This window comes from Ovis aries, chromosome 14 (assembly GCF_016772045.2).
Source record: "Ovis aries strain OAR_USU_Benz2616 breed Rambouillet chromosome 14, ARS-UI_Ramb_v3.0, whole genome shotgun sequence".
Taxonomy (NCBI): domain Eukaryota; kingdom Metazoa; phylum Chordata; class Mammalia; order Artiodactyla; family Bovidae; genus Ovis; species Ovis aries.
In genome coordinates, this window is record NC_056067.1 from 34,121,032 (window position 1) to 34,131,781 (window position 10,750).

At 56.4% G+C, this 10,750-nt stretch overlaps 1 protein-coding gene across 1 annotated transcript; it reads left to right on the forward strand.

Annotated features, from left to right (window-relative positions):
- The first annotated feature begins 1,180 nt into the window (after positions 1-1,180).
- CA7 (carbonic anhydrase 7) lies at positions 1,181-10,228 on the forward strand. The gene is made up of 7 exons (XM_027977561.3): positions 1,181-1,282; positions 3,839-4,036; positions 6,993-7,111; positions 8,033-8,128; positions 8,232-8,294; positions 8,794-8,949; positions 9,451-10,228. Exons 1-7 carry the CDS (start codon positions 1,243-1,245, stop codon positions 9,571-9,573), a joined length of 795 nt encoding a protein of 264 aa, XP_027833362.1. The 5' UTR covers positions 1,181-1,242; the 3' UTR covers positions 9,574-10,228.
- The last annotated feature ends 522 nt before the right edge of the window (positions 10,229-10,750 follow it).

A 10,750-nucleotide genomic window follows, 5' to 3' on the forward strand; every position in this document is an offset into this window, starting at 1 on the left:
GAGGGCCTGAGCTCCCAGCAGGTGTGCCGAAGGTCATGGCAAGGCAAGGAAAGGAGGGACAAACAGTGAGCTATAAAGAAATAGGCAAAGAGACCTGGACAGTGGAGGAAGCAAGGAAGAGAAGCAGGGGGTGGAGGTAGGGCCTCATACTTAGTTCCATGGCGGGAGCCAGCTGGTGTTCTGTCGATCTGTCTTTTTAAGTATTTATTTGGCTGCACCAAGTTTTCATTGCGGCACATGGGATCCTTAGTTGTGGCGTGTCGAATCTAGTTCCCTGACCAGGGATCCATAGAACCCTGGCCCCCTGCATTGGGAGTGCAGGGTCTCAGCTTCTGGACCACCAGGGAAGTTCCCTGGGGTCTGTCTGCCTTAATGCCCAGTGGTTAAAGCCCAAACTCCCCACTCCCATTATGAGACCATGGTTCTGCCTAAGCCCTCCTCCTACCCCAGCGCTCCCAGACCCCCACAACCACGGGACTCCCCCCCCCCCAAGGGGAGGTATGAAAGAGAACAAGAATCCAGGAGTGAGACAAATTGAGAGTAAAGCCCTCACTCTCTAGCTAGAAGATCTGCAGCAGGAAGTCACCTCACCTCTCTGGGCCTCAGTCTCCTGTTTTATGCAATCAGGCTAATGGAAGTATACCACCCATTGTTGTAGGAACGCTGAGAGGGTTAGGAAACAGGAAGGATCCGAAGCTTGGCCCCAGCACCTGGATCCTTCACGAAACAGGGGAAACTCCACTCCTGGACACTTGATGGTCAGTGCAATTTGCAGTTTCAAGGGGTCCCAGTCCAAGAGGACTCGGGGCCCAGAACTCAGGTCTCGGGTGGTGGGATTTACCGCCCAGGGACAAGCCTGGGGGTCTGTGGGGTGTGGAGAAACGGAGGCGGCCCTCATGATGGTGTCTTCTCCTCCCCCAGAGGCTGTACACGTGCTGGAGGGAAGGAGGAACAGTGCTCGGCCAGGGTCACGGTGGGGGTGGGGTTTAGGTCCCCTTGACACCCCCCACACAGTCCGCATCTCAACTTAGGGTTCAACTGGCTTGCGGGGTGGGTGGGAGAGGGCAGGGCGGGGCAGGGCCGGCCTCTCTCGTCCTACTGGGGGCTGGGGGGGCGGGTCCCCTGGGAACTGCTCCTCCCGCCTGCCGCCGCTTTAAGAGGCTGCTCCGCAGCAGCGAGCGGGGCCGGAGCCGCAGCCCGAGCGAGCAGAACTGAGCCGAGCCGGCAGGTGACGGCAGCGGCATGACCGGCCACCACGGCTGGGGCTACGGCCAGAACGACGGTAGGCACAGACCCCAGCCAGCCCCCATCCACTGGGACTCGCCCCTGACCCTCCCACCCAGCGGGACCTGCAAGCCCCCTATCCTCCAGGCGAGACGGGGACCCTTCTCCCATCCAGCCCCCCAGAGCCCGGCCCACCCGCCGGGTCAGAGCCCTGGCTCCCCGGCACCTGGCGCAAAGTGCGCGCGGCTCTCCGTCCGGCCCCGCCGCCAGCAAGCCACCCGCGGCCAAGCGCGTCCTGCCTTCTCCTCCGCGCAGCCCCTGACGACCCAGCTCGCTGGGACCTGGGCCGGACACTCACTCACTCATCCCCCCGCTGGAGTGCGCAGCGGGTGGAGGTAGCCCAGGGCAGCTGGGGGCGGGCTGAACGCAGCGCGCTGCGCGATGTATGTGCGGGGAGCGCGCACGGCTGGTGTGCAGTGACCTCCCGGGAGCTGGGCTCCGCATGGGCAAGGGCGCGGTGTCCCCGGCAGAGTTTGCCCGTCGAAGTGTCCAAGCTTTCGAGTCAGCAGGTATGTGAAGGAAGGGAGCATCTAAGGGCGCATGGATGTGTCTGCGTGTCTGCCTCTGGCAGGGTGTCTGAGCACGTCCCTGCGTGAGACAAGGGAGCCGGTGGCCCACATCAGCCTCCTAGTCTGACCGGGAGAATAGCTCCTCGATCCTGCCTCAGTTTCCTCCTTAAGATGCAGAGGAAGGGAGAAGAGACACACGGTCAGAGCCAGACCACTTGAGTGTGGGTCTGCAGCAGAGCAGTTCCTTTGAGGCTATTTCTTACCAAGCTGGGGTGGGGATGTGGGATAAGGGTTCTTAGCTTTCCCTGAGGAGCCAAAATCCAGAGGAAACCCAGGCAAGGCAGATGGGGGTGGGGAGAAGAGGAGTGCTGGTGGGAGGAACACCCCCATCCCTACTTATCTGCAGAGAGGCAGGCACTCTGTGAGGGGTGGATGAGGGTCCTGGGTACCAAGTCTGGGTGTCTGGAGGTTACAATTGGGCCAGAGAGAGTTAGGGAGGTGCTGTGGGGTCTTTGCCTCCTCTCTGAGGTCCCAAGCACACAGGAGCATATTTTGAAGGGGAAAACCCTGTTTGGACATGTGAAAGCTAGAGAGAAATTTTCAGAAAAAGGCAACAGAGATCCGCAGGGATGCAGAGAGAGGCAGAGAAGGGGCAGGTTGACAGGACCCTCCTAGAAGATTCTCTCCCCCCACGCCCAGCTCCTGCTCCCAGCCAGCTTCTGGATGCATTCCCCAGAGTCAAAGTCCCCTGACTCCAGCCTTCTTGCTAGTCCTGACCACCAGCACTGAATGTCCAGTATCGCATTAGGTCTGCCCCGTAGCTGGCCTCCCTGCAGCTGCTGTGGCTCACCCAGTCCTGGGTCACCCAGCCTAGGGACAGTGAGGGCAGGAAGGACAGAGGATGGAGGTGCCGGCATGCGGCATGCTCACAGGACTTCAAAAATAACCCACAGTGGGTCTGGGCCACGCTTCTGAGTCATCCACTGGGGACACAGCTCTGTCGGCACCTGCTGCTGTTTTCTCAGGAAAACTTAAGAAGCCAAAAACGGGGAGAAGCACCAGCCGGCAGTGGCTCTAAAAATAGGCTGCATCTCAGGATGTTCCCCAGGGAGATGCCGAGCCTCTCGGCTGCAGATGGAGTCTCTGGGAGGCAGGTGGTGGGTGCTCGTGGGTGTGCACACAGGTGTGCATGTGTGTGCATGAGCGTGTGTTTTGCTGTAGTCTCTTAGTGCAGACCCGGGTTTGCAACAGGGGGTATCTCTGTGTGAGGGTGCCTATGTGTGTGTCAGAGACACTTGGAAGGGCTGCACACTTGTACACTTGTGTTACTGGGCCTGCCCGCTCTGGATGCGGTGAGCTCAGGCCACTGTGCACAGATGTGTGCGCACATGAAAATCTCCTTGGACCTGCACATGCCCAAGGAGGGCAGCTGGGGGCAAGGCATGCACACACTGTGTGTTTACTCCTGTACCCAAGTGTGCATGCACACGTGCACAAGTGACCCTCAGTACCCTCATCTGTGAAATGGGAATCACACTTAGCTCTACTTGACAAGGCTATTATGAGAAGCAGATGCATGTCATAGAACCAAAGTGAAGTTGATGTGAGCTTTTGTTATCATTATTATGAATACCGACTGGAACTTGGTCAGATGCAAGAAGAGGCCAGATACCCGGTAGGGTAGGGTCAGGCACCTCGAGGCCCTGGGGACCTCTCTAAACATATGCTGGGTGTTGGGGAGGACCTGCTACCACAAATTGCCCCTGAGCCTGTAGCTTTTGTGTGCTCCCTTCCACGTGTTAGCTCTCTGGATCTCCTATCAGCTATGAGTAGAGAGCTTTGGGGAGGCCATTTCACAGACAAGAAAACGGAGGCTAAGAGGGCAAGTGGCAGAGCTGGGAGTGACTCTCCAGACCATGCGACTCCATAGCAGAGGCTGACTTCTGAAAGGATATAGCACGGAGACCATCCCCCACAGATGCCCTCGTCTACAGCCCTGAGATCCGGGCTGGCCTGAATCCTTGCCCTCTCCCCACCATCTGCAGGCCCCTCACACTGGCACAAGCTGTATCCCATTGCCCAGGGAGACCGCCAGTCACCAATCAATATCGTATCTAGCCAGGCTGTGTACTCGCCCAGCCTGAAGCCACTGGAGATTTCCTATGAGTCCTGCACATCCCTCAGCATCACCAACAATGGCCACTCTGTCCAAGTGGACTTCAATGACAGCGATGACCGAACTGGTAAGTGGTCCCTGCTGGCTGCTGGCCCTCTTCTCCCTGGGATCCTAACCTGATGGGGGCAGGCTCAAGAAGGGCAGAACGCCATGCTGGGAAAGGAAGGCTCCACTTTTCACCAGCTGTGAGGCCTCAGTCTCCTGATGCATAAAATAGGGGGCACCAAGACCCTGTTTCCCTCCCTGGGGTCACAGAGAGGAAAAATAAAAAACCTGGAGTGATGTCTGTAGTGCTGGCATGTAGTAGATGCACAAGAAATACAAATTCTCTTTCTTCTCTTTCATTTAGTTCTTGAGGTCGGGTTTGTTTCCACTCGCTGCCCCATCACTGACCTGCTGTGTGGCCTAAGGCCAGACCCTCCTCTGGGGGTGATCTGGTTAAGCCCAGCAGAAAGAGAATGGAGCTAAAATGTTCTGCGTGCCGGGCCCCTTGTTAAGGTCATAGGCAGTTGGTTTATTCCTCTTAAGAACCTGCCTCTAAGATGGGCTAACAGAAACTTAGTAAGCTGGGGAGGGCCAGAACCTGTCTGGTCCTACTCCGAAGTCTCCAGCCCAACTGCAGCCTCAAATCCCAACCATCTTGGACCAAAGGGAGCCCAGGGGGAGCTTGTGGCAGCTCCTTCCAGGGTCTCTTTGCCCTGGGATTAGAGGGTTCCTCCATGATAAATTCCTAGTCAGGAGGCTTGAGAGTGCTCCTTAGTATAGGGATTTTTGTCCTTATGACCAGGCCTGTGAGGGGTCGAGTGGGACAAAGAGGGAACCTGCTAAAGTTTCTTACATAAGGAAGTGACTGGTACTCTGCCCCTCTGTCTCTGAGCCCTGCCCCCCATACATGTAATAAAAGTACTCAGGGGAACTCAAGTTTCAAATAGAGAATCAAAAGGCAGACAAGAGGAGGAAAGCCAGATAGGAATGATCTTATTTTCTTAGTCCCGAGTTCTCCGGTAGGCTAGGAAAAACAGGAAAGAAGATCAGTTATATTTCTTGCTGCAGAAGGGAGGAAATGCAGCAGATCCTCAGAAGAGAGACACAGCATTCCTGGTACTGAATTCTAAGTAAAAGGCTCTCACCCAGAGCTTTGGGGAGGGACATAGGGCTCTTGATGACATTGTTGTTGTTTAGTCACTAAGTCATGTCCAACTCTTAGCGACCCTGTGGAATGTAGCCTGCCAGGCTCCTCTGTCCTTTGGGATTTCCCAGGCAAGAATACTGGAGTGGGTTGCCTTTTCTTTCTCCAGGGAATCTTCCCAACCCAGGGATCGAATCTGCATCTCCTGCACTGACAGATTCTTTACCACTAAGCCACCAGGGAAGCACCTAAGATCACAGTTTGTGAAGGAGTAGTTTCCAAGTGAACAACCTTCAGAGAGCACTGAGGGCTCGTTTCAGACATAAGTAGCTCAGTGAAGGCCACTCTTGGTAGGGAAGGCCCAAGGGAGCATTCCTCTGGACTACGGATCCAGGGGCTCACTTTCTAGCCTGGCTGGGGTTCCCTCCCTTAATAGAATGCCCAGACCTGAGGGGTTAGGGTCCCAGTGGAAAGAAAGTAGGCTTAGGAGTGAGAGAGTTGGGGCTCTGCCACTTCCCAGCTGTGTGACCTTAGGCAAGAGACCCACCTTTTCGAGCCTCTGTGCCACATCTGGCCAGGGGGATGACAATGTGTCCCCCTCTAGGCCACTGTGGGGGTTGATGTCTGCAGAGTGCCTGAACACGTAGTAAGTACACCATGAATGGCAGTGTGTCCTGAGGTCAGGATGCAGAAAGCAGGCTGAGGAATCCAAGCTCAAGGGTTAGGGAGGGAGGCCACTCTCTAAGAGGTTACACTATGGAGTCCCAGGTGGGGCATGCTCGGAAGAATGAGCCTCCACAGTCCATATCAGAAGCTCAGTCTGTAGGCCCTCCCCAGGATGGAGGCATCCTCACTGGGCCTCAACCCAGAGCCACCTCCTTCAGGCTCAGTTAACCACCCGGCATTGCCATGGACAGACCTGCTGCTCAGGTGAGGCAGGACAGCGAGACAGGGCCTCTGGGCTGTCCCATTATCCTCCTCCTCGAGGGGCCCACAGGGGTCAGGGCCCTGCCCTGGTCACCCATCCTGGAGGGGCCTAGTGGAACTCTGAGCCCAGGGCTGTCACCTGATCCAGGAGCTCACATTCAGGCCTGGTGGGGGCTCCCTCGACTACTAGATCTATTTCAGCTAGAAATTCAATCAGTCCCAGGAGGCCTTGTGTGTGGCCTCTGCTCACTGGGTATCAGAGTAGGAAAGTCACAAAACCAGCATAAAGTGGCCCTGCCAAAGAGGCCATGAGGGCGGGACTCTGGTCAAGACAGGGGCCTGACCCTTGGAGTGGGGACCCTCAGGAGCTGGCCTCTGGACTTCAGGTCCTGGGGAGCCACCAGGTTCTGGGCAGGCAACACAGCCTGGTGATTAGGGCCTTGGGCTCTGGACTTACATGAAGTAGATGCGGGCTTATATCTTTGCTCAGTGCCTTGCTATGTGTGACCTTGGGCAAAGACCTTGCCCTCTCTGTCTCTTGGTTCCTCCTTTATACAATAGGAATAATAATAGGTTCTGTCCTGAGTTACCAGGAAGATTAAAGAAGAGAATCCTTCCGACCCGGCTCTGAGTCAGGGCTGCAGGCATGGGACGTCTACTGTTAGTGGCGAAGGGGATCTGAGAAGCAACATCCCAGCTTCACCTGGAAAGTGGGCAGGAGTGGGGAGGATGTACCCTGTCAGTACCAGACTCCTCTGCCACCTACAGGCCTCCAGGATTTCTGCCCTGGCCCAGTCAGGGACATAGGGAACTGAGTGGGGACTGATCCAAGTCCACTTAGCCCCAGGAATGTTCCAAATGAAGAGTTTATCTCCCTTCTGGGCACTGCCCTGATGCTAGTACTGCTGCCTTCAGGCAGTGTGGGGTCTCTCAAGGCTATTGCTACAGGTCCCCATTCTCCCCTCAGTGGTGTCTGGGGGCCCCCTGGATGGGCCCTACCGGCTTAAGCAGTTCCATTTCCACTGGGGCAAGAAGCACGGTGTGGGCTCGGAGCACACGGTGGATGGCAAGTCATTCCCCAGCGAGGTAAGACCTTCCTCTGCCTGATGGGGGAAGGAGTGGGGTACTGGGGAGTCAGGGGTTTGCTAGGTGCCCAATGTGGGTCACTGGAGGGAGTGAAGTCCCCTAGGGGACCTCCACCCACCCTCAGCACAGGGTTTTCCACCTGAAGTTGGCCCACTGTTGTGCTGATCTGTGTGTCCAGAAGGAATTTTCTGAAGGGCAAATCCAGTCCCATTACAGCCTTGCAATAACCCTTCAAGGATTAAGCCTGGCATTCAAGGGCCTGCATGACCTGGCTTTGCCTGGCCTCATCTCACCTTGATGAGGCCACACCTGACTCTTTCATGTTGCTGTTGTTATTGTTTAGTCACTAAGTCTTGTCCTACTCTTTTGCAACTCCATCACTGTAGTTCGCCAGGCTCCTCTGTCCATGGGATTCTCCAGGCAAGAATACTGCAGTGGGTAGCCATTTCCTTCTCCAGGTGATCTCCTGGACCCAGGGATCGAACCCACATCTCCTGTGTTTCCTGCATTGGCAGGTGGATTCTCTACCACTGAGCCACCTGGGAAGCTTGGCTCTTTCATACCTCGAGGCACTTACCTATGCTGTTCGTTCTGTCTGCAATACCTTGCCCCGAGAGTACCATTGGTACTCTATTCTGATTCTTTGGCCTCAGCTGCAGGATCCACTTCCTCAGGGAGGTGTCACGTCAGATGGTCATTATCTATTTCACAGTTCATGGAGGGCAGGGCTGAGCTCTTTGGTCCCTTGGGGCTCAGGAAAGGGTCAGACCTAGAGCAGGGTTAATGCTATCTTTGACCCACGGCTCCCAGAGGAGCCCCTCCTGCAAGGGGCCAGAAGTCCTGTGGGAGTGAGGGAAACTTAGCCCTGAACTCTCACCTGGGAGGTACTAAGCACTGGCCTGGCCTGTCGTTGCCCTGTAGCTGCACCTGGTTCATTGGAACGCCAAGAAATACAGCACCTTTGGGGAGGCGGCCTCAGCGCCCGATGGCCTGGCTGTGGTTGGTGTCTTCCTGGAGGTGAGGGGGCTACCTGGGACCCAGAGGGCCATAGGAGGCCTGGTGCCACCCCTAGTCCCAGAACATAGTGAATTCTGGGCTCACACTGCCTTCTCTCTGACAGACGGGGGACGAGCACCCCAGCATGAACCGTCTGACAGATGCGCTCTACATGGTTCGGTTTAAGGTGAGACCAGGGGTCGGTGCCCTTGATCCAGAGCAGCCTGGGAGGGGAGGGAGGACCAGGCTAGATCATGGAGTGGGCTCTCCCACTCCTCCCTGCAGCAGACCCTTGTGGAGGTGAAGGGGGCAGGTCCACAGCTGTGGGGCACTACAACTGACTCCTCATCATCAAGGTCCATGGCCCCGCTGCATGCCCAGGGTGCTGTCTGGTTGGGTATAGGATTCATAAGATGCTTATCACATTAATGGTCCTCCGACAGGCAGCACCACTAAGGTTTGTCGAGGGCAAAGAAGAGAACATGGTGCCCTGAGAGCTTTAGGAGCCACAGCTTTCTAATGCAAAAGGATGGGTGATGGCCTCTGGGGTCACAGACATTTGCCCACAGTTTGCATCACTGGGCCGTATAAGCCTAAACCCTATTGACAGAAATGGGCTGGGAGGGTGCTGCTCTCATCCTGGTGGGAGGTCTATGCTGATTCCTGGGTCCCCCACCCTGGCCCAGGGCACCAAGGCCCAGTTCAGCTGCTTCAACCCCAAGTGCCTCCTGCCTGCCAGCCGGCACTACTGGACCTACCCTGGGTCCCTGACGACACCACCGCTGAGCGAGAGCGTCACCTGGATTGTGCTCCGGGAGCCCATCCGTATCTCTGAGAGGCAGGTGAGTCCTCCCAGAGGAGCAGATGAAGGGAGGCGACACTCAGGCACACCTGGACAGCATGACCATAGCAGACCACAGCCTGTGGGCCCACCGTCAAGGTTCCCATTTTTTGCTACTAAATGTTCAGATTCTTGGCTGGGGGTCAGCTTGGTTGTTAGTCATTAGGACCTGGACACAGGCTAGAAGGAGAGATCCCTGGATCCTGGGACCACCCCTAGCGTGCTAGAATCTGAATGCTGCATTTGGAGACGATTCTTAGCTAGAGCGAAGATTGGAACTGGAGCTACATGAACAGGACCCAGGTTCAGAGGCTCTTTAGTGAATAAGTCACTGAGCTTGGGGGTCCCAAACATGAAATGAGTGGGGGGAAGTAGGGACAAGCCCTAGGGACAGGAGGAGAGAGGGGCAGATCTGGCTGGGCAGGGTATGCCAGATGATGTGTCTGGGGTCAGAGGGGACCACAGCTCCCCCATTCTGCCCTGAGTATCTCTTCTGCCTTAGATGGAGAAATTCCGGAGCCTGCTTTTCACCTCAGAGGAGGATGAGAGGATCCACATGGTGAACAACTTTCGGCCACCACAGCCACTGAAGGGCCGTGTAGTCAAGGCCTCCTTCCGGGCCTGAGCTGTCTACCTGCCCAGCCAGTCACCGGGGCACCATCTTCCCAAGGGCTTCCATGTCAGCAGACACCAAACCATCCTAGGCTCCCTGCCTGGGGTTGCTGTGGAACCTCCTTCAGTTGGCTTGCTCCTTGGCCACGCTGGAGGCTTCTTGACGGGACCCTCAAGTCGGGGGACACCTTTCAGCAGCCCTGGGGACAGGAAGGGACCTGAGCAGAGTGTGGTCCAAGCCTGAGGCTGCCTCTGCTCTCCAAGACCCAAAGGCCCCTGGGAACCTCCTCTTGTCTTCCCCACTGGCAGTGGCAGCAGCCCTACCCCGAGCTCACACTGTGACGGATGAGACCAAACTCTCTGGGGCAAGCAGCTGGCACTCCCAGAAAGACTCAAGCAATAATCAGAAGAGTGGGCAGAGCTGCCCTCTCAGCATTACCTCTTCTGCGGGCCTCCGCTATGCACGCACCTCACTGCCAGGCCATTAAAACTGGGACTCAGCCTGCTGCGGGTGACGTGGCCTTCTCCCTCCAGCCACCTGCTGCCATAGGCAGGCACTGGCTACAGCTTATGTAGTATCTCCCTTCATCCCCACCCAGCCACCAAAGCAACCTACATGACAATCCCTCCGTGCACTGATTAATAAATTCAATCATTCATGCAACAAATACCCACTGAGGGCCTGTGTTCTATCAAGTACCCTTCTGGACATCAGAGAGGCCATGATGATGAGTCAAGCATGGGATGTTGAGAGGGCCTTGGGCACTGAGCTCAGACTGTGATAACTTCATTTGGTGAAGGGATTAAATTCCAACCAGTGTTCCAAGGCAGAGAGATGAGAACAGTGTGTTTGAGCAGAAAGAGCAGAGGTGCCAGCTCCCAGGTGAGAGCCCAGGGTGTCTGTGGAGTGGAGAAGCACCAGTGGGGCTGGAGGCCTGGGGGAGAGCCTGGGACTCTCTCCAAGGCTAGTGGAGTCAGGAAGGATCTGAAGTAAAGGGAGGGTGAGGCCAGATGTGCAAAGGGGGAGATCCCTGGGGAGTGTTGGGGGGCAGGCAGGAGTGGCAGCAGGGGGAGATGGTGGCCAGCAGCCAGGAGAAAGAATACAGGGTGGTGAAGCCTGGGAGCAGGGGGCTGAATGAGAGAGATTTAGATAGCATTTAGCTATCAATGAGGGAGGGGGGTGGGGGAGT